We start from the raw sequence: 21,602 nt of genomic DNA on the forward strand, positions 1-21,602 counted from the left end.
CCGTGCTAAGCTTCTCATCTATCCTTTCGAGTCGCAATTGTCAATTTGATCACACATAGATAATTCTTTGAAAGAATATAATGTTGAATGCAGGCATTCTTCTCTATTTAGGCTAAACTATTACTTGGTTCAAAGACTTCAGAGGATAGTTTCGGTTCAAGGTTTGAAGATTTCCTCAGGGTAATAGTTTCGGGGGGTAGGGGGGCCGTGTGGCCTCAGTGGCTCCAGAAAGTCTGGACTGTATGAGAATCAAACACATGCTTTTCACACTTGGCCACATTGCCAAGGTATTGTTGAAAAGCCACTGTTAACTACGTCAGGATTATTGAATATTAGCACTGTAAACATTTTCAGATTTTTTAGAAAGTGGCCTATGAAAGCAACGTTTTAGTTTTGCTCATGTTCCCACAACTAATCATCTGTAAACGTGAACCAGATTCATTTTTTGGCAAGTATGCCACTTCCTTTGGCCACGCCTTTGTTTTCCTTTCACAATTTAAGGGAAGAATCAGGTTTAGATCCTTAAAAATGTAGTCAGTGCCTGGGATAATATCAGCCCCAAACAAACACATACACACACAGACTCCTGTATGCCAGCAGGGCTAAGTCTTGGAAAGTTTTACCACAGTGGAGGGAAATTTTGTTTTGACTTTTTAGAAACATGATATAAGAAGGGCAGCTCTTGTTTTTATAGGGCTTCCAAACAGCCCTGGTGGATTAAGAGCCCGAAAGCAGAATAATCAGTGAAAAACACTGCTATGAGTTGAAATCGACTTGACGGCACAGGTTTTTTGTTTTTTTCTTTTAAATTGAGAAGGAGTATCACTGCTCTTTAAAAAAATTACGGAGAATATGCGCTAAAGAAGAGTATGTGTTTGACACAGACAAACTCTTCATACTAATTTGAGCCATTGTGAGACGTGTGAGGCCTAGTTTCTTCCTGGTTAAATTTCCGTTGTATCAGTCAGGATAGGCTAGGTTATGCTGAAGTAACGGAAAACCCTCAGCTCTCTGAGGCGTGGACGAATGGAAGTTTATTTCTTATTTTGCTGCATGTTTATCATCGGTTAGCTGTTCTGCCTGTTTCTCTCTCTGAGACCCCAGGCTGATGGAACAGTTACCATCTGGGGCATTGTGAGCCACTGTGGCAGAGAGAAAAAGAAAATCATGTGTTGGCTTTTAAGGGTTCCACTCAGATGCGACATGCATCCCTTCTGCTCACATTTATTGGCTAAACAAGTCATGTGGCTATGCCTACCTTCAAGGGAGGAGGAGGTGATCAAGGGATCTACCATGTACCTGGAGGAGAACCAGGAATTCTTGGTGGGCAGCACAGAGTTTACCGTGGAGCAGATTTGGTTGTTGTTGTTAGGTGCCGTCGAGTCAGTTCTAACTCATAGTGACCCTAAGTACAACAGAATGAAACACTGCCCAGTCCTACACCATCGTCATAATCGTTGTTGTGCTTGAGCCCATTGTTGCAGCCACTGTGTCACTCCATCTCATTGAGGGTCTTCCTCTTTTTCGCTGACCTGTAAAAACCTGTTGCCATTGAATTGATTTTGGCTCATAACGACCCTATAGGACAGAGTAGAACTGCTGCATAGGGTTTCCAAGGCTTTAATCTTCACAGAAGCAAACTGCCACCTCTTTCTGCCACAGAGCGGCTGGTGGGTTCAAACCTCTCACCTTTTGGTTAGCAGCCAAGCGCTAACCAGTGTGCATCCAGGGCTCCATGATTTATAGCACAGAAACCCTGAGTTTCTGGCCTCAGTAAATTTAAAACCTCACTTCTCTTGGAGGGCTGCATTGTTGCAGGAATTTCCGAAGAGCAGTAGTGGTTCTCCCTCTGTTATGAAGGAAACATGGCTTGTGAGGACTGACAAGACATGAGTTTGGTACTTTTCACTGCAGAGTGAGGAATGGTGGTCAGAGTGCCATGTCTTTGGTGATCAAGTTCCGTTCGTTACTCGTGATTATCTGACTGGGGACAATGTGGAGCACACGACGGTGCACACAGAGAACATGGCCCCTTAGTTTCACGCCTATCACACAGTGATCAGAATTCCAGCTGAGCCTACTTAGAAACATGGGAACCCGTAACGAAAATTTACTTAGAAAGGCCCTTTCCTATTAGCCTGAAAATTAGTTATTAGCTATTAGAATTTTAGATAGAAAGCTCTAGAAATAAGGATCAGTGCCAAATGCTGACATGCAATCTTCTCCCGTTTGTTGAGGAGGAAAGGTGTTTTTGCTATGCTAAAGCTGAACGTTTAAAAGTTGGCACAGCAACTTGAACGCTGTCTCTCATGAGGAACAAGGTGAAGACTGTTTAAGGTCAGATTTATGAGGCTTGTGTGCCCTTTTCTGGCATGGTTTTGCTTGTTTGGAAACGGTCCATTATGACTATTGCTGGCTATCAGAGGTAATCCCAACATTTTTGGACTGTGAGTCAGAGAGTCATTAATAGCTAAGATGATGTTAATTCTAGCTAAATGAGATGTATTCCTTAACCTCCTAGGATTTTTGAAGAGCCACACAAAGTGAAACTTAAAAAAAAAAAAAAAAAACTTAAATACTTAAAAAAAATTCTTAAACTATTTTGACAGTTTCCTGTCTAAGTGTCTCACGGTAGCTGGCTTGTTTGCTCTTATCGCATAAACATCAGTGTATACGTAAATAAATATCGCTATTTTTTTTATGGGATGGGGTGTAAACACAAGTGGAAATAACATTTTCATTAGTAATTGCTGTGTTGGAGCTCAGTTGGGTATCTGGAAGCAATCTTGAGTTGCTGATGGTTTTCTATAAAATGCAGCAAGTAATTTTTACTTGATCTCTAGATGAAGCTTTTTTTTAAAAAAAGATCCTTCGCACAGTGAAATATTCAAAATAAGGCCTTGAATTGGTGGTCCTTGATTCAGTTTCCCCGTCATTTTTACTTTAATGGATAAGGAAATAGCCACTGAGTAGACCTGAGTGATATAAAACTTCTGAATGTGCTTAGCAATCTCAGCAGAGTTGCCTTAATCTAAATTGTAAGTTTGGAATATCAGTGAATTGGAGCCATGTTAAGGTCACTTCTGCTGAATATATTTAGCTTCTACTATTTATTCTGCTACTTATGAAGACATGGCCTGTATGGAAGTTATTGTTCTTGAATGACTAGACTTCTAATCTAGACCCTGGAGGAAACCAGTGTGTTTTCAACCCTGTGCATGGTCAGCTCAGTGTTCAGTGTATTTTATCCTCAAAGGAGGAGGCAGTTCATATAAAAATGTTAATTTTATATAAAGCTGCCTGTGTCTGACTTTGTGTGGAGTAGTTATTAACCTAAGTATCATATCTTTGGCATCCCAAGTGCTTAGAATAAAATAGATATTCAAATAAAAGACTATGAGTGAATGAAATGATTTCCCGTATTAACTAAAGAATATTAATTATGGAACAAAACTGCAGTTACTGGCCAGCATCCTTTGTGGAGAAGGGCTCCTAGGTGCATGGTCTTCAGTATCAGAGCTGTGGGAAAATAAGATCCTACAGATCCCAAAATCTAGACCTGGGCGGTTGGCTGGAAACTGGCATTTGCCATATTTATCATGGGAAGAGGAAGAAAAGTCTGTGGGGTTTTACGTAACAAAACTGAATCTCTATTTTCTTCCTCAAGCTCCTGGAACCAGTGACTTTCTGATTTAGTTTAAAATGATCCAGAAGGAAAAGAGGCTATAAGAACATGAATTCTTCACTGGAAGACACTGACTCACTGTTAGCAAAGAAATATAATTCTAGAAAATTTTACTAAAAACAAAAAAAACAAACCCACTGCTGTCGAGTCAATTCTGACTCATAGCGACCCTATAGGACAGAGTAGAATTGCCCCGTAGAGTTTCCAAGGAGCATGTTTTAAAACTAGCATGTTTTAAATATACTAGTTAATTGATTAATGCTAATCATAGATTTGGTGGTTCAATGGTTAAGAGCTCAGCTGCTGACCAAAAGGTTGGCAGTTCGACTCCACCAGGCACTCCTTGGAAACTCTGTGGGGCAGTTCTGCTCTGTCCTGTAGGGTCGCTATGAGTCAGAATTGACTAGACAGCAATGGGGAAGCATAGGTACCTTGTTGTTGGCTGCCATCGAGTCAGCCCCCGACTTACAGCAACCTCATGCACAAGGGAATGAAACACTGTCTGGCCCTGCACCATCCCACAGTTAGTCTCAGATTGAATCATTACGATCCATAGGGTTTTCGTTTGCTGATTTTCAGAAGTCAATTGCCAGGCCTTTCTTCCTAGTTGGAAGCTCCACTAAAACCTACTCAGCATGAATTAAGATATTTAAAGGTATTTTATTTACCTCTTCAAGAATTGATTCCTGTGGGAAAGTTGGGTTGGACAAAACTATTTCTAAAACTCTTTTTGGTTTGGAGACTTGATGACTAGAGGTGTATTTTTTTGTTAAAAGGATTGTGCTTTGCAGCATCATGACTAGGAATGAGCAATATTGCTCTTCCTTCATGTGCAGGGAAGGGGACATGCTTTGGGCCTAGGAAACCTCTGATTGGTGGTTGTTTGCATTGCCCACAGGAGCCCAGGTCCAAGGAGGGCAGTGACTACTTTGACAGCCGCTCCGATGGACTGAATGTGGACACACAGGGGCCCTCCCAGCTGTCGGCTTTCCTGTGGTCAGGGGGGTCGGGGCAGGTCCTGCCTCAGAGGAGCGAGTCCACAAACGCGATCGGCAGCGACTCCCTGCGGCAGAACATTTACGAGAACTTCATGCGAGAGCTGGAAATGAGCAGGACCAACACGGAGAACATAGAGACGTCCACAGAAACGGCAGAGTCCAGCAGCGAGTCGCTCAGCTCCTTGGAGCAGCTGGATCTCCTCTTTGAGAAGGAGCAGGGAGTGGTCCGCAAAGCCGGGTGGCTCTTCTTCAAACCCCTTGTCACTTTGCAGAAGGAAAGAAAGCTCGAGCTGGTGGCCCGGAGGAAGTGGAGACAGTACTGGGTGACGCTCAAAGGTGAGTCAGGAAGTCATGAGGGGACCCTGGGAAACAGGTCCTTGGGCTAAATGCTTGTCTAGAAAATGCTAACGAGTCTGAATCAATTTGAGTTAACATGAAGGAATTTGATAAAGAATCTTATGGCATCACCCCCTGCCCCCCCCCCAAAAAAAACCCATTGCGTTTGAGTGGATTCCAACTCATAGTGACTCTATGAGACAGGGCAGAACTGCTGCATAGGGTTTCCAAGGCTGTAATCTTTAAGGAAAGCAGACTGCCACATCTTTCTCCTATGGAGCAGCTGGTGGGTTTGAACTGCCAACCTTTCAGTTAGCAGCCTAGCGTTTAACCACTGCACCACAGGGCTCCTCTCTTATGGCACGCTTTACCGTAAATGCTTTCTCAAATATTGATAGTATTTTTACTGAATATTTATATATATAATTCATTTTAGTAAATAATGATTGAATTTAACAGTCATCACTTATTATCTTATAGGATTGTTAAGAAGCCCTGGTAGTGCTGTGGTTCACACTCGGCTGCTCACCGAAAGGTCAGTGGTTCGAACCCACCAGCCGCTTCCAGGAAAAAGATATGGCAGTCCGCTTCCATAAAGATTGCAGTTTTGGAGACCTTATGAGGCCATTCTAATCTGTCCTGCAGGGTTGCTATGAGTCAGAATTGACTCAACAGCACGGGTTTGGTTTTGGTTTGGTACCATTGTTCGATACTTTCCCTGTATCTGGAAGAAAAACAAATAAGTAAGCAAATGTAGCTTAATTTTTTGCCATGTGCATCCTGAATTTCCTGTTCTGCACATGAATTCCAGAGAGGCGCCCTCCTTAGCTAGTTTGTGTCACCGAGAATAACATGTGGATTATTTGATCTGTGCAATCCCAGCCTTGGTGAAATAGGAAAGTCTAATTGTTATCATAACAAACAAATGTGGTTTTTTTTTTTTTTTTTAATGTAAAGGAAATAGAAGTGAGTCCAAATAATATTTAAAAAATTGTTTTATCAAGATGATACAAGTTTTTCACAAGTCTTGCCATTTAAAAATTAGAATTGCCTCACTCTGTGGCTGTATAAATTTGGAGAAACGTGAATATCCTGTGAGGAAACGGGAGGGCTCTAAATCAATACAGTGTGGATTGATACAGACGTAAATAGGAACAACTATCTCGCAGCCTCTGACAGTTCTGCACAATCCTCCCAGAGGAACTGAAGGTGGTGTTCAAAAGTCACACCTCATTATCGGGCGACACCTTGTCTTATCGCTGGAGAAAAGCACAACTGTGGCCCATGTCTCCCTGCGTCTGGGACAGTAGGTGTGAAACCCCTGGAGCCCACGGCATTGCTCTGCTCTAGTTCTCTTTTTCTCTCTGAATCAAAACTGAGACACCACCAGCCTGGCAGACAAGGCCTCATTTGTGATCACCGTAAGCTCTTGTGGCTGTCCTCTTCAAGTAACACCTTCTTCTAGCAAACTGGAGGGTTTATGAAACCCCGGGAACCAACGTCTGGCGCCTACTGAAGGCATCTTTCCCAGCTCTGGATCTGGGTCCTGGGGAACATCGTGGCTAAGGAAGTTGAAGGAGTTCTTCAATTTTTGCATACCAACCTGTTGCTGTCCAGTTGATGCTGACTCACAGTGACCCTATAGGACAGGCTAGCACTGCCCCATAGGGTTTCCAAGGAGCGCTAGTGGATTCGAACTGTCTACCTTTTGTTTAGCAGCCGAGCTCTGAACCACTACATCAGCAAGTGCAGTTTCAGGAGGGAAAAAATAAAACCCATTGCCATGAAGTCAGTTCTGACCCATGGTGGCCCCGTGTGTTACACAGTAGAACTCCACAGAGTTTTCTTTGCTGTAGTCTTTACAGAAGCAGATTGCCAAGGCTTTCTTCTGCGGCACCACTGGATGTGTTCAAGTCACCAGCCTTTAGGTTGGTAGCTGAGCATTTATGCTACCCAGGGCACTAGTTTCAGGGACCAGTTCCAGGAAGGGAGTTCATGAAGTAATTTAAGGGCACTGGTGTCTCTGCCCTGAGAGTGGCCGGTGGCAGGGTAGGTGTGAGAACAAAGGGTGTCAGAGAAAAGGTGGATCTGAGGGAAGACGAACCCTAGGTGCTCTCCTTCCTCCAGTAGTATTTCTACTAACATTACCTCGTCTATTCTTGTACACCCAACTGCCGCCATAAATAAGAGCTTCCACTGTCCCCCCTCCAGTCCAACACCGGTCCTGGCTGGAAGCGGGTGGGGGTGACAGCTGCAGTCTGCTGGTTGGTTGGTGGCAGGAAACTTTACTGATGCTGCTGCAGCCCCTTTCCATCCGCCTCAGAGCCCCAAGGTTAGAGACACAGAGCTCCTTTAGGTTAAATTTGATGTAACAGATTTAAAACTCATTTCCTGTTCTTTGAATTCAATAGCAACCAAGCTCTGCGTGTTGTTTTGCGTCCTGACCTGGCTCCAAAATGAGGCGTCGTGTTTTGGTTTAAGGCTTCCATGTGAGAGCAGCAGCTTGTTGTAGAGGACACGTTGGGTTCGGCAGCATCTTGGCATCTGCCCAAGTTCATGTTCATTTCCTCTGGTTGTAATGATTCCAGCCAGTGCTGTTGGGAAGCCGAGAAGTGAACGTACACCCACCGGGGAGAACTTGGACTTGAGGGCAGCTAACGTTGTTTGGTCACCTTTACCCGGCCCTTGGGTCCCCCACCAGGGCAGGCTGCAGACATAGCTGTGATGTCCAACAGGCCTTCCTTAAGAGAAAGATTGGGATCCTTGTGTCTAAGTGTGTCGTCCCAGACCAAAACCTAACCAGGTGTCTCAGGTTGATTCAGACTCATCGCATCCCCGTGTTTGTAGGGTAGTATTGCTCTATGAGGTGTTCATGGCTGTGACCTTTCGGAAGCAGATAACCAGGCCTTTCTTTTGAGGCACCTCTGGGTAGACTCGAACCACCAGTCTTCCATTAGCAGTCAAATGCTTAACCGTTCGCTCCACCCCAGGACTCCCTAAGTGCATCAGTGGCTGGAAAAAGAGATTGGCTCTGACCTGCAAAAAGCAGCGCTGGCCATAAGCCCCTTGCTCCTTTGGTCGTTCCTCCTCGTTTCCATCAGGCGCATGGTCAGGATGGATTTTGTTTGCAGGAGGAAAGTTTCCGCAGTGTCTCTCAGATCACAGAGTACCGTCGTAAAGAAAACGCTGTCCGGGCGGTGCTGTCACTGGAGCCTGAGCCGGGTGCAGGCCTTTGTTTCTCAGGTCTCAGCTGCCTAGGGTTACATGATATAAATTTGTTTATTTACGTCGAGATTTTTAAACTTAGAAATGAAACTGCCAAAGGTAAAATGATTTTTAAAACATAAACTTTTATGGAAATCCCTGGGTGGCGCAAATGGTTAAGTCCTCGACTACTAACCGAAAGGTTGGCAGTTCGAACCCACCCACAGGTGCCTTGGAAGAAAGGCCTGGCGATTTGCTTCTAAAATGTCACATCCTTGCGCAGTTCTACCCTGCATACACGCAGTCGCCATGAGTCAGAGTCCACTCAGTGGCAAGTGTTTTTTTTTCAAACGTTTATAAATGATGATTCGTCTAGTGGACCCCATTCATTTACACTACAGCTGAAAGCAGGCCGCCATTTCTTTAATGTCAGTATAAAGGGTCTTTTCCAAAAGCGTGGGTGGTGGCCACGTCATTCGTATCTGTAGGCCAGAGCTCAGCACCTAAGCGCTAACGATTGTTGGATGAAGGTCTGAAGGCTGTTACACCCATGTAAGAGAACATACTTAGGAGCATTTTAGGGGCATCAATTTGCTTAAAAATTGTGTCTAATAATTATAAGGCATTTCTATCTAATTATCAAAGCAGACCCTAATCGCTTCTGCCTGAAATACTTTAGAGCTATGCATTTGAAAGCATGTACAGTGAAATCTAGAAGATCCGGAACTCGCCAGGACTGCCTCGTTTTTCCGGATCTCTCAAGTTTTCCACCTTTGCAAGGGTGCAGTCTTAAACTACTTTTTCTGTTGCTCTCTATTAGTAGAAAATATTTGAGTTTTCCTTCTCTGACAGGTTTCTGCCTTACACAAGTTCCAGCTTTTGCAGGTTTTACTGTACAGTAGCATTTGTATAGAAATATTTCAAAATTCAAGCATATTTTGCCTGTCTTCTCCCTTGTTCCAAATTAGTAAGATTATGTAATATTTCCCATCACTGTGAGATAAAAATATTAAGTTTCTTCACATGGTTATTTGGAGATTAAACAGATTTGTTTCTCATAAATGGCAGTGTTCCCCAGGCTGACTCAGTTTCTAGTTATCAGGCATTCTAAGCGCAGACTTTCCCTTAGTTAATGAATAAGGGGTTTCCTCCTTTCTCTCACATTTGGATCTCTGAAGTGATGTGGTGTTGTGCTGCAAAATGAGGGCTCTGGAGCCAGAATGCTGGGTTCAGATCCCTGTTTTACCATGTTCAGCTGTGGGACCAGGACGAGTTATTTATTCTCTCAGATTTCTCATCTGTAAAATGGGTTAATAACCACACCTACTTTATAGGGTTGCTGTGGGATCCAAAGAGCCAGTGCATGCAAAGTACTTGGAAGAGTTCCTGACACAAAGTGTCTTAGTCAGATTTTCTAGAGGAACAGAACCAGTAAGATGTGTGATTATGTACGTATTTGTGTGTGTATGTGTGTGGAGAGAGAGAGAGAGATTCATTGGCTGTTTGATTGATTGATTGATTTTAAGGAATTGGCTATGTGCTCGTGGGGACCTGGCAAGTCCAAAGTCCGTAGTTCAGGTGGCAGGCTGGAAATTCCTGCAGTCTTGTGTCCCCAAAGTCTACAGGTGATGGGAAGAGTGGTGGGTGAGGAAGTTCTGGCAAGATGCCTATTTATAGTCTGAAAGCAGAATATACCAAAAGTAAAACTCCCTTTTTGATCCTTAAGGCCTTAACTGGTTGAATGAGGCCGACCCACATTATGGAGGGTGATCAGCAACATGAGGCCACCTGATTTAGCACATGTAACCGCATCATAACAGAGTCTACAGAGAGTCTGGTGTAGCCAAGCTGACACATAAAATTAACCATCACACAGAGTAAACAATAATAAATGCTTGGTATTGTTCTTATGGAAACCCTGGTGGCATAGCGGTTAAGTGCTACGGCTGCTAACCAAAGGGTCGGCAGTTCGAATCTGCCAGGTGCTCCTTGGAAACTCTATGGGGCAGTTCTACTCTGTCCTGCAGGGTCGCTATGACTCGGAATTGACTTGAGCGCACTGGGTTTGTTTTTTGTTTTTTTTTATTGTTCTGATGGATATTATATTTACAACAACCTCTCATTTTCATTTAAGTTAACGCAAATACACGGAGGTATATCTCAGACACTGTCTTTTCCTTGTTTACCAAGTTTCTGTTCATTTTATGTCTCACTCCGGTTTTCGTTGGCTGCGTCACTTGCCTTCCCATTCCTTTATTCAATCCTAAGACAGGTGACAGGATGATATTTGCCTCTCTCTCACAGGATGCACCCTGCTGTTTTATGAGACCTATGGCAAGAATTCCTCAGATCAGAGTAGTGGCCCTCGGTATGCTCTGCTTGCAGAAGACAGCATGGTCCAGTCTGTCCCCGAGCACCCCAAGAAGGAGAATGTGTTCTGCCTCAGCAACTCCTTTGGAGACGTCTACCTTTTCCAGGTACTGCAGGTGCTTTGTAAGCGTAGGTTTGGGGAATGGTGGGAGTAAGAGAAACCATTTTATACTATTAGGATGAGAAGGAACAAAATGGAAGAGGCAGAACTTAAAATTAAACAGAGTAAAAGCTTAGTGGGGGGCATTGGTGGTGCTTCAGTGGTAGAATTCTCGCCTTCGGTGCAGGAGACCCGGGGTTGGTTCCCAGCCAGTGGACCTCATGTGCAGCCACCACCTGTCTGTGGAGGCTGCGTGTGGCTATAATGCTGAACAGGTTTCAAGGCCAAGACGGACTAGCAAGGAAGGTCTGGTGATCTACTTCCAAAAATCAGCCAGTGAAAACCCTAGGGATCGCAACGATCAGATCTACAACCCGTCACAGGGGTGGAGCAGGCCCAGGCAGTGTTTTTTTCTGTTGTGCATGGGTTTGCTGTAACTCAGAGGACAACTTGACTGTAGCTAACAACAACAACAACAAACGCTTGGTTAGGTTTTGGGTTTTGGCCTAAGAAAGAGGCAATAGACTCCTAGCTGCCAGACATATTGGGGCAATCACAACTTGATTTGTTCATACAGCAGGCATTATTGGATGCCCTTGGAATGCCAGGCTGTGGCCTGTGAGAGGCTCTTCAGGATAAAAAGAGAAAAAATTATGAACCCTCTTCTGAAGTGGGTCACCATCTAGCAAGTCCCATGTTGAAATTCCCAAAGTTGAGGCTTTTCTGAGAACTTGGCTAAGAGAGGCTTAGGTTGTTCCCAAGAATTCCCATGAAAGTTCAGAAAGATTTTTTTAGGAAAACCCTCATAAACAAATTCCATAAGGTCTAATTTGCCTGTGGAAGTGGTCTTATGAGGTTAAGATTTGGGTTATCTGCTGGTATGACTTTTAGCAACTTTATAGCAAATGAGAAGTTGTAGACTGTGGTGGTACCAAGCTATTGGTATTGGGATCAGGATAAAGTTTGAATCCTGGCTCTACTGTTGAGTATGTATGTCATCTTGGAGAACTTACTAAACTTCTCTGAGCTTCAGACCCTTTAACTAGTAGGATAATAATAGCTCCTAGGATTGCTTTATGGGAAATAATATAATATGCATGTATTAAGTGCTAAAAAAATTCTATTATTAATCATTAATGCAAGAGAAGTGGGGGTGATAGCCAGGAGGTGAAGGATGTTTCTCAGTTGCCTCCCGATTCAACCCTAGTACTGTGTGTAGGGAGCCTTGGTGGCACAGTGGTTAAGAGCTCGGCTGCTAATCAAAAAGTTTGACAGTTTGAATCTATCAGCTGCTCCTTGGAAACTCTATGAGGCCATCCTACTCTGTCCTGTAGGGTCACTATGAGTCGGAATCTACTTGATGGGAACAGGTTTGGTATATATAGCTGGAAGTTCATGGAAAACCTCATAGGTCCTAGGTTCAGGTCTCTGCTAAAGTTGGCCCTTGATGCCCTCTGGGGGCCTTCAGAATAACATGGTGTTGTCAAGGCTGACTTTGGGAATCTAGAATTCTCCGAAGGATTCACTGTGACAGGGTTTCCCGGGACAATTACAAGGTGAACCCTTTGGGCTTCTAGCCTTACTGCTGCCCCTAAACTGACTTGACTTGTAAGAGTCAGGGCCTGAGATTTTATTTTCCTTCTTGGAAATCTCTTAACAGAAAGGTTGCTTAAAACTTTACATAATGCTTTCAAGCACGGTAATGAATTGATGTTAATCTGAATCGTAGGAAAGTTTAATACCTTAGATTCCATCTACATAGACTTCGTAGAGGTAAGTGTGATGTGAATATTTTATTTTGTGATTCAGGCAAAATTAAGGTCCTGTTGGTGACCCCAGAGGCGAATGGGATGATGGACCCCATGGCTTGAACGTGTTTGGTTATTTCCAGACAAGAGAGTTTAAGCTGGTTTTCCACCTGCCTATCATCATACATCTTTGCCCATCCTGCTTTATTCAAACTTTTTTTTAATTGTTTTTAAAGTAAAATATTGCCTTATATGAAAATAAGACCTGATCATTGTGTCAAATATGTGAGATACAGAAGAATAGAGAAAGAAAAATCATTACCGGTAAATCTCATGTTTAGTGACACCTACTTTACCATTTTTATACACTTCCCGCAGTATTTTTCCTATTGATTTTTTCAATGCTGAGGTCATGCTGAAGATGTCATCTTATCTCTGGGTTTCAAAATTAAGTATTTTGGTCCTAATATTTTCTCACTCTGTTAAAATGAGGACAAAACAGCCTTTTAAAAAGAGAGCAGCATATTGTAGCTCTAAGTGGCCAGACTTCGTTTTCTCATCATTCCCGTTTTGTTGCCTATTAGCATGTTTGTTTCCAGTTTTTCTTTCCTTTTTACTTGGGGCCATGTGAGTATTCTGTTCTGCTCTCCATATTCTCTTGAATCTCCTGGAGTTAAGGAAGCCTGAGAGCCTGAGTTGAGTGATTGTGTATGTTTTTGAAATTAAACACATTTTTATGAAGTGAGGAGTTCTCTGGGTGTTATAAAGAGTTAATGCACTCAGCTGCTAACCAAAAGGTTTGAGTCTACCCAGCGGAACTGTGGAAGAAAGGCCTGGCGATTTGCTTCTGAAAATCAGCCCTTAATAACTGATGTATGAAGGGAAGGTACTTTTAAGGCAATGCATAGCAGAGCCAGCCTGCGTCTTTGGAGACAATTTCCAGCAATTGCAAATGGGTTTTTTTTTTTTCCTCCTTTGTTTAGGCTACTAGCCAGACAGATCTGGAAAATTGGGTGACTGCCATACATTCTGCTTGTGCGTCCCTTTTTGCAAAGAAGCACGGGAAAGAGGACACAGTCCGGCTCCTGAAGAACCAGACCAAAAACCTGCTTCAGAAGATAGATATGGACAGCAAGATGAAGAAGATGGCTGAGCTACAGCTGTCGGTGGTCAGTGACCCAAAGAACAGGAAAGCCATAGAGAACCAGGTACGACCTGCAGCTGTGCTTTCTTCTATCACACTGGTCACTGGCGCAGGCACTGAAGGCAGGCTCAGACTGTGGTGATGACTTTATACCTGTGGGGGACAAAGTTTCTGTGGCTTCTCATTGCAAAGACCCATAGTCCCTGACTTGTAAAGGATTCGAGTTAAGATGAACCATATTTATAACCGCCTGTTTTTTTTTTTTTTTTGGTACGTCTTATTGTCAATGTATTGTTAGAATATTGAATATATCATGGACTGCCAGAAGAACAAATAAATCTGTCCTGGAAGAAGTACAACAGAATGCTCCTTAGAAGCGAGGATGGAGAGACTGTGTCTTACATACTTTGGACATGTTGCCAGGAGGGATGAGTCCCTGGAGAAGGACATCATGCTTGGCAAAGTACAGGGTCAGTGGAAAAGAGGAAGACCCTCAACAAAGTGGATTGACACAGTGGTTGCAACAATGGGCTCAAGCATAACAACGATTGTGAGGATGGTGCAGGACCAGGTAGTGTTTCGTTCTGTTGTGTATAGGGTCGCTATGAGTAGGAACCAACTTGACGGCACCTAACAACAACAATAATAACTTTGTTAGTATAAACGCTACATACAATGAAGCATGTAATTTACCGATGTTATCGTTCTCCTGCCAGCCCTTAAAGACAAATAAAGATAAGATTTATAACGATACTGATAATTAAGGGCAGTGATAGTGAAAACTAAAAAAAAAAAAATAGGTATTCTGACTTACGGCAGAACTGACTTACGGCAGAACTGACTTACAATGGAGTCATCAGAAAGGAACCCCTTCATAAGTCAGGCACTGCTGTTGTTACCAGGTGCTGTCGAATCAGTTCTGACTCATAGCAACCATGTGTACAACAGAACAGAACATTGATGGGTCCTCTGCCATCCACACAATTGTTGCTGTGTTTGAGCTCATTGTTGCAACCCCTGTGTCAACCCATCTCTTTGAGGGTCTTCCGCTTTTTTGCTGATCCTCTACTTTACCAGGCATGATGTCCTTCTCCAGGGATTGGTCCCTCCTGATAACATGTTCAAAGTATGTGAGATAAAGCCTTGCCATCCTCACTTCCAAGGGACATTCTGGCTGTGCTTCTTCTTCCAAGACAAGATTTGTTGGTTCTTTGGCAGTCCATGGTATGTTATTGTTGTTATGTGCTGTTGAGTTAGGGCCGACTCATAGCTACCCTGTGCACAACAGAATGAAACACTGCCCAGTCCTGAGCTATCCTCACAATTGTTGCTATGTTTGAGCCCATTGTTGCAGCCCCTGTGTCAATCCATTATGTTGAGGGTCTTCCTCTTTTTTGCTGACCCTTTACTTTACCAAGCATGATGTCTTTCTCCAGGGACTGATTCTTCCTGATAATAACGTGCAAAGTATGTGAGACGTAGTCTCATCATCCTCGCTTCTAAGGAGCATTCTGGTTGTACTTCTTTGAAGACAGATTTGTTCGTTCTTTTGGCAGTCCATGGTATATTCAGTATCCTTCACCAACATCACAATTCAAAGGTGTCAATTCTTCTGTCGTCCTTATCCATTGTCCAGCTTTCGCATGCATGTGAGGCGATTGAAAACACTATAGCTTGGGTCAGTTGCACCTCAAGGTGACATCTTTGCTTTTCAATACTTTAAAGAGGTCTTCTGCAGTAGATTTGCCCCGTGCAATGTGTCTTTTGATTTCTTGACTGCTGCTTCCATGGCTGTTGATTGTGGATCCAAGTAAAATGAAATTCTTGACAACCTCAATCTTTTCAGTCCAGTTGTGAGGATTTTTGTTTTCTTCATGTTGAGGTGTAATCGATACTGAAGGCTGTGGTCTTTGATCTTCATTAGTAAGTGCTTCAAGTCCTCTTCACTTTCAGCAAGCAAGGTTGTGTCATTTGCATAACGCAGATTGTTACGGTCTTCCTCCAATCCTGATGCCTCATTCTTCTTCCCATAGTCCAGCTTCTCATTATTTTCTCAGCATACGGATTGAATAGGTATGGTGAAAGGACACGACACTGACACACACCTTTCCTGACTTTAAACCAATCAGTATCCCCTCGTTCTCTTTGAACAGCTTCGTCTTGGTCCATGTACAGATTCCTCATGAGCACAATTAAGTGTTCCGGAATTCACATTCTCCTCAATGTCATACATGATTTGTTATGATCCACACAGTCGAATGCTTTTGCATAGTCGGTAAAACACAGGTAAACATCCTTCTGGTATTCTCTGCTTTCAGCCAAGATCCATCTGACATCAGCAATGATACCCATGTTCTCTTCTGAATCTGGCTTGAATTTCTGGCATTTCCTGTTGATATACTGCTGCAGCCACTTTTGAATGACCTTCAGAAAATTTTGCTTGCATGTGATATTAATGATATTGTTTGGTAATTTCCGTGTTCATTTGGATCACCTTTCTTGGGAATAGGCATAAATATGGATTTCTTCCAGTCAGTTGGCTAGGTAGCCCCCATGCATCTGTCAGTTAGTCGCACTGTGGGGGCTTGTGTATTGCTGTGATGCTGGAAGCTATGCCACTGGTATTCAAATACCAGCAGGGTCGCCCATAGCAGACAGGTTTCAGCTGAGCTTAAGACAGACTAGGAAGAAGGACCCGGCGGTCTACTTCTGAGAAGAATTAGCCAGTGAAAACCTTATGAATAGCAGTGGAACATTGTCGGATATAGTACCGGAAGATGAGCCCACCAGTTTGGAAGGCACTCAAAATATGACTGGGGAAGAGCTATCTCCTCAAAAGCAAAGTTGACCTTAATGATGTGGATGGAATCAAGCTTGCAGGACCTTCATTTGGTGATGTGGCACGACTCAAAATGAGAAGAAACAGCTGCAAACATCCATTAATAATCGGAACCTGGACTGTACGAAGTATGAATCTAGGAAAATTGGAAATCATCAGAAATGAAATGGAACACATAAAGATCAATATCCTGGGCATTAGTGAGCTGAGATGGACCAGTATTGGCAATTGGACAATCATATGGTGTACTATGCCAGAAATGACAACTTGAAGAGGAATGGCATTGCATTCATCGTCCATGGTATAAAAAAAATGGTATAGTCAATATTATTTGCCAACACCATAATTCAAAGGCATCAATTCTTCTTTGGTCTTCTTTATTCATTGTCCAGCTTTCTCATGCATATGAGGCAATTTAAAATACCATGGCTTGGATCAGGCACACCTTGGTCCTCAAAATGGCATCTTTGCTTTTAACACTTTCGAGGGATCTTTTGCAGTATATTTTCCCATTGCAATGTGTAGTTTGATTTCTTGACTACTGCTTCCATGGATGTTGATTATGGATTCAAGTAAAATGAAATCCTTGACAACTTCAGTCTTTTCTCCATTTATCATGATGTTGCTTATTGGTCCAGTTGTGAGGATTTTTGTTTTCTTTACGTTGAGGTGCAATCCATACTGAAGGCTGTGGTCTTTGATCTTCATTAGTAAGAGCTTCAAGTCCTCTTCACTTTCAGCAAGCAGGATTGTGTCATCTGCATAAAACAGGTTGTTAATGAGTCTTCCTCCAATCCTGATGCCTCATTCTTCTTCATATAGTCCAGCTTCTTGGATTATTCGTTCAGCATACAGATTGAATAGGTATGGTGAAAGGTTACAGCCTGTAATATGGGTTTACCTGTATTCGATGCCGAAATCTTTGCAACACAGATGACAGTGATATGCTTGATAACCTGAGGTTGCTGTTTACATATTGAAATATATTGTGGCTGAATCTTTTTTTCCTAATATTCAGTGGTTCCTTCTTGCTTAGCTGATTCTCTCATATGTTTTCTCTGTGGAGAAAGAAATTCCTACACTAAAGCCACTAGAAGATTAGATAGGTATGATTCTGTCATGAATTGAATTATGTCCCCCCAAAAATCTGTGTATCAACTTGGTTAGGTCATGATTCCAAGTATTCTGTGGTTGTCCTCCATTTTGTGATTGTAATTTTATTGTAAAGAGGATTAGGGTGGGATTGTAACACCCTTACCAGGTCACATCCCTGATCCAATGTAAAGAGAGCTTCCTTTGGGTGTGGCCTGCACCACCTTTTATCTCTCAAGAGATGAAAGGGAAGCAAGCAGAGTTGGGGGACCTCATATCACCAAGAAAGCGGTGCCGGGAGCACGGCACATCCTTTGGACCCAGGATCCCTGTGCAGAGAAGCTCCTAGTCTGGGGGAAGATTGATGAGAAGGCTGAGAGAGAGAGAAAGCCTTCCCCTGGAGCTGACACCCTGAATTTGGACTTTTAGCCTATTTTACTGTGAAGAAATAAATTTCTTTTTGTTAAAGCCATCCACTTGGGGTATTCTGTTATAGCAGCACTAGATGACTAAGACAGATTCTAATGCGATGGATGGATTTGGAAAGAGTGGTCCAGTATAACATAGCTATTCCCACGTCTGCGGATTCCTGAAAACAGCCCAGTATTTTATTTATTTATTTATACCAGATGAGCTGCTAAGGAAAATACTTTCTCTGGTCTAGTCCCACATTCCTCTAATAGTTAAATAGCTGATTTCTGTCCTGTTGGCATTTTAAATGCCAAAAAACCAAACCCATTGCCCGTGAGTCGATTCCGACTCCTACCGACCCAGTAGGACAGAGTAGAACTGCCCCATAGGGTTTCCAAGGAGTTCCTGGTGGATTTGAACTGCCAACCTTTTGGTTAGCAGCCATAGCTCTTTACCACTGTACCACCGAGGCTCCTTAGGGGGGATATGCAGCTTTTTAATCTTTATTGTCGGCATTTTAGGGATGATAAACCTCCCCCCGCCCGCCAAAAAAAAAAAAAAAACCATTGTCATTGAGTTGATTCCAACTGATAGTGAACCTGTAGGACAGAATAGAACTGCCTCCTAAGGTTTCCAAGGAGGGGCTGGTGGATTCAAGCTGCTGACCTTTTGGTTTGCGGCCTAAGCTCTTAACCACTGTGCCACCAGGTCTCCTTAGGGAGGATAAGCGGCTTTTTCATCTTTGTTTTGCTTTGCTCAGACAATCTCAACACTTAGTCAAGTGTCACTGAAATTTCTAGCATTTCTGGGGAATGCTGCTCCCTGGGAAACAGACCCTGAGGGGGAGACCTGGGTGTGGAGGATTATTGGAAGTGCTCCTAGGACCAACAGCTCCAAGGGAGTGAGGGTGCTTACATTCGATGCATTTTTAACAGAGGTCTCAACCCATCCACGGGAGCTCTGCACATAGGGGGTCCGTTACAGTGGTTCTGCATCAAGGTAAGGGGGCCCTGCTTTTGTGCCCCCACATCATCAGTCACCGGATGGGCTGTACCCAGCTAGAGGCTCTAACTATGATCGAGGCATTCCCAGAGAGGGCTTTGGTGGTGGGCTGTCAGCAGCTGACACTGAATGCAGCCCGGGAAAGAATGCCTGGATCTCAGAGGCGGAATCCGCTTGGTGCAGTACAGCATTTACTACAACCCTTCCCAGTCCGGTGCCCAGTGATTAGGGGACTTGACTGAAGAATAGGGTGAAGATGACTTGTGTGTTCTTGAAATTTTCATTCTTCTCACTTGGTAAATTATTACAGAAAGGGTGGGTTCCTGAACAAAATTCCAAGGTGACAGAACAATTTGTATACTCTGATTTATTATCAGTCTTAGAGGAAGTACAGCCAGAATGCTCCTTAAAAGCAAGGATGACGAGACTTTGTTTTGCTTACTTCGAACATGTCATCAGGAAAGTCCAATCATTAGAAAAAGACATTGTGTTTGGTAAAGTAGAAGGTCAGTGAAAATGAGGGGAACCCTCTATGAGATGGATTGACACGGTAGCTGTAACAGTGGGCTCAAGCATACCAATGATCGTGAAGATGGCGCAAGACTGGGCAATGCTGTGTTCTGTTATACACAGGATCACCGTGAGTCGGAGCCGACTCGATGACAACTAGCAGCCCAAAAACAAAACAACTAGCAGCAATAGGGATTTATTAGAAAGCAGTTTTACCAGTAGTGTTTTACTTAGATTGCAGATTAAATGGCATGTTATCAAACTTCTATTTATGTCTGAATGTTTAACCTTGTTTAGAATTGTTTTTATCTGAATATACATAAAAACCTAACCTGTTACCACTGAGTCGATTGTGACTCACAGTGACCCTATAGGACAGAGTAGAACCACCCCATAGGGTTTCCAAGGAGTGTCTGGTGGATTCGAACTGCCAGCCTCTTGGTTAGCAGCTGTAGCCCTTAATCACTGCGCCGAGAGTTTGGAATCTGCAGAAAGACATTTCTGGCTGGAAATAGTAAATGGATCAAAGGCATGTATTCAAATAATATATTTGTGATACATTAAGCATTTGGAATGTATTACTTGACAGTAGTAAAATAACCAGATTAATCCCACACATCCCCCTCCTTCAGTATTTCTAAATGATGGTACAATTGAGCCAATTCTTCTGACTAGATCTTTCTCATCTTTTTTGTCTTTTTTTCTCATGTACTATGATGTCTTTTTCCTTCCCTGTTCTTTTCCCTCTTATTTTTCTGTCTTCAAATATTGATATACCTCACAGATACATATAGCTTCAAGAGATACAAAGAACTATAAAATCTGAATCTTTTTTCTAAGAAATGTGTGATTTAGAGAGGCAAGCCTTATAAACGTGAGACTAAAGAACGTTCTGGTGTTATTGTTAGTTGCCGTCCAGTCGATTCCAATTCACGGCAGCCTCGTGTGTGCAGAGTAGGACTGTTCCATAGGACTTTCAAGGCTGTGACCTTTTGGAAGCCGATCACCCCACCTTTCTTCAGTGGCACTGCTAGGTGGGTTCGAACCACCAACTTTTAGGTTGTTGTTGAGTGCAAATTATTTTTGCTGCCTAAGGTCCTTTTCAGAGCCTTACATATAGTCAAATGTTTAGGGTAAGGGGATGAAAAGGGAAACGTGGGGACATCCTGGCCTTTTTTTTTCTTTTCCCCTCTTTGTTGCCACAAGAAGTCCTAGCAAACATTTAAAACTAATTAAAAAATTATCATTAGATGCATTTTATTCCCTTGTCCGTAGTTAGTGAACTTACGATGTCCCATTGGTGCTGTCCTTTTCTTGGGAAGGGGAACTGCTCTAATATAAACCACCGTGGGAATCCAAGGTCCTTCAGCAGTCAGGTGGCCGGAAGTGATGGTCTTTTAAGGGATTGAGGTAATTATCATTTGTGGGCTCTTATACCTTTTTTTTTTTTTTATACCTTAGGGTGTATCACATATATTCTATCATAGGGTCGCTATGAATTGACTCGACGGCACTGGGTGGTATACCTTCTTTGGCTGAATCATTATATTATTTATTTTAAGCCAGTTGTCCTAATACGAATTTTTCGTTTTTTCTGAGAATTTGTCATTTCATTTCTTCCCTCTCCATCCCCCTGCCCTAACCGCGTCTCACATCCTCCCGGTTTCTCAAAGCCCCTGTCTTCCTCTTCCCCAGCCACTCGCCTTCTCATGTTGTGCTGACGCCCTTATGAGGTGCTGTCGAGTCAATCCCGATTCACAGTGACCCCATTTGACAGAGGAGAACTGCCCCATAGGGTTTCCTAGGCTGTAATCTTTACGGAGAGCCGCTGGGTGGGTTCAAACAGCCATCCTTTCAGTTAGCAGCTGAGTGCTTAATGGTTGTGCTACCAGGGTTCCTTCCTTCTCCTATTCTTCTTGTGAATTTCTGGTAGGAAACAATTTGGACCGATCTTCAGAAATTCTACCTGAAAATATTCTCGCCGTATCTGCAGTTTTTTTGAGGTTGTAATTTAACCTCGTTTTCCCAAAGGACCTTGATAACCTGAGTTACCTTGCAGTGCCACTTTGTCAGGTGGTTGTAGAGAGAGTGGTGCTCTTCCGGGTACTCTTTACAAAGAGTATGAAATGTTAAAGGTGTGTGCGTGGGGGGTGGGGCAGGCAC

The 21,602-nt window shown here is 43.1% G+C and overlaps 1 protein-coding gene across 10 annotated transcripts in view; it reads left to right on the forward strand.

The window, feature by feature from the left end:
- The window catches only part of TIAM2 (TIAM Rac1 associated GEF 2), a 352,591-nt gene that overhangs the window by 215,935 nt on the left and 115,054 nt on the right, over window positions 1-21,602 (forward strand). For all 10 annotated transcript variants that reach the window (XR_007519667.1, XM_049904306.1, XM_049904327.1 and 7 more), the window contains 3 exons: window positions 4,584-5,019; window positions 10,528-10,700; window positions 13,425-13,649. Coding sequence is in view for 9 of the 10 variants with exons in the window: in XM_049904306.1 (XP_049760263.1) it covers window positions 4,584-5,019; window positions 10,528-10,700; window positions 13,425-13,649 (834 nt within the window). In the remaining variant the exon portion in view is untranslated. The remainder of the gene's footprint in view (window positions 1-4,583; window positions 5,020-10,527; window positions 10,701-13,424; window positions 13,650-21,602) is intronic.

Source organism: Elephas maximus, chromosome 1 (assembly GCF_024166365.1).
Source record: "Elephas maximus indicus isolate mEleMax1 chromosome 1, mEleMax1 primary haplotype, whole genome shotgun sequence".
Lineage (NCBI taxonomy): Eukaryota > Metazoa > Chordata > Mammalia > Proboscidea > Elephantidae > Elephas > Elephas maximus.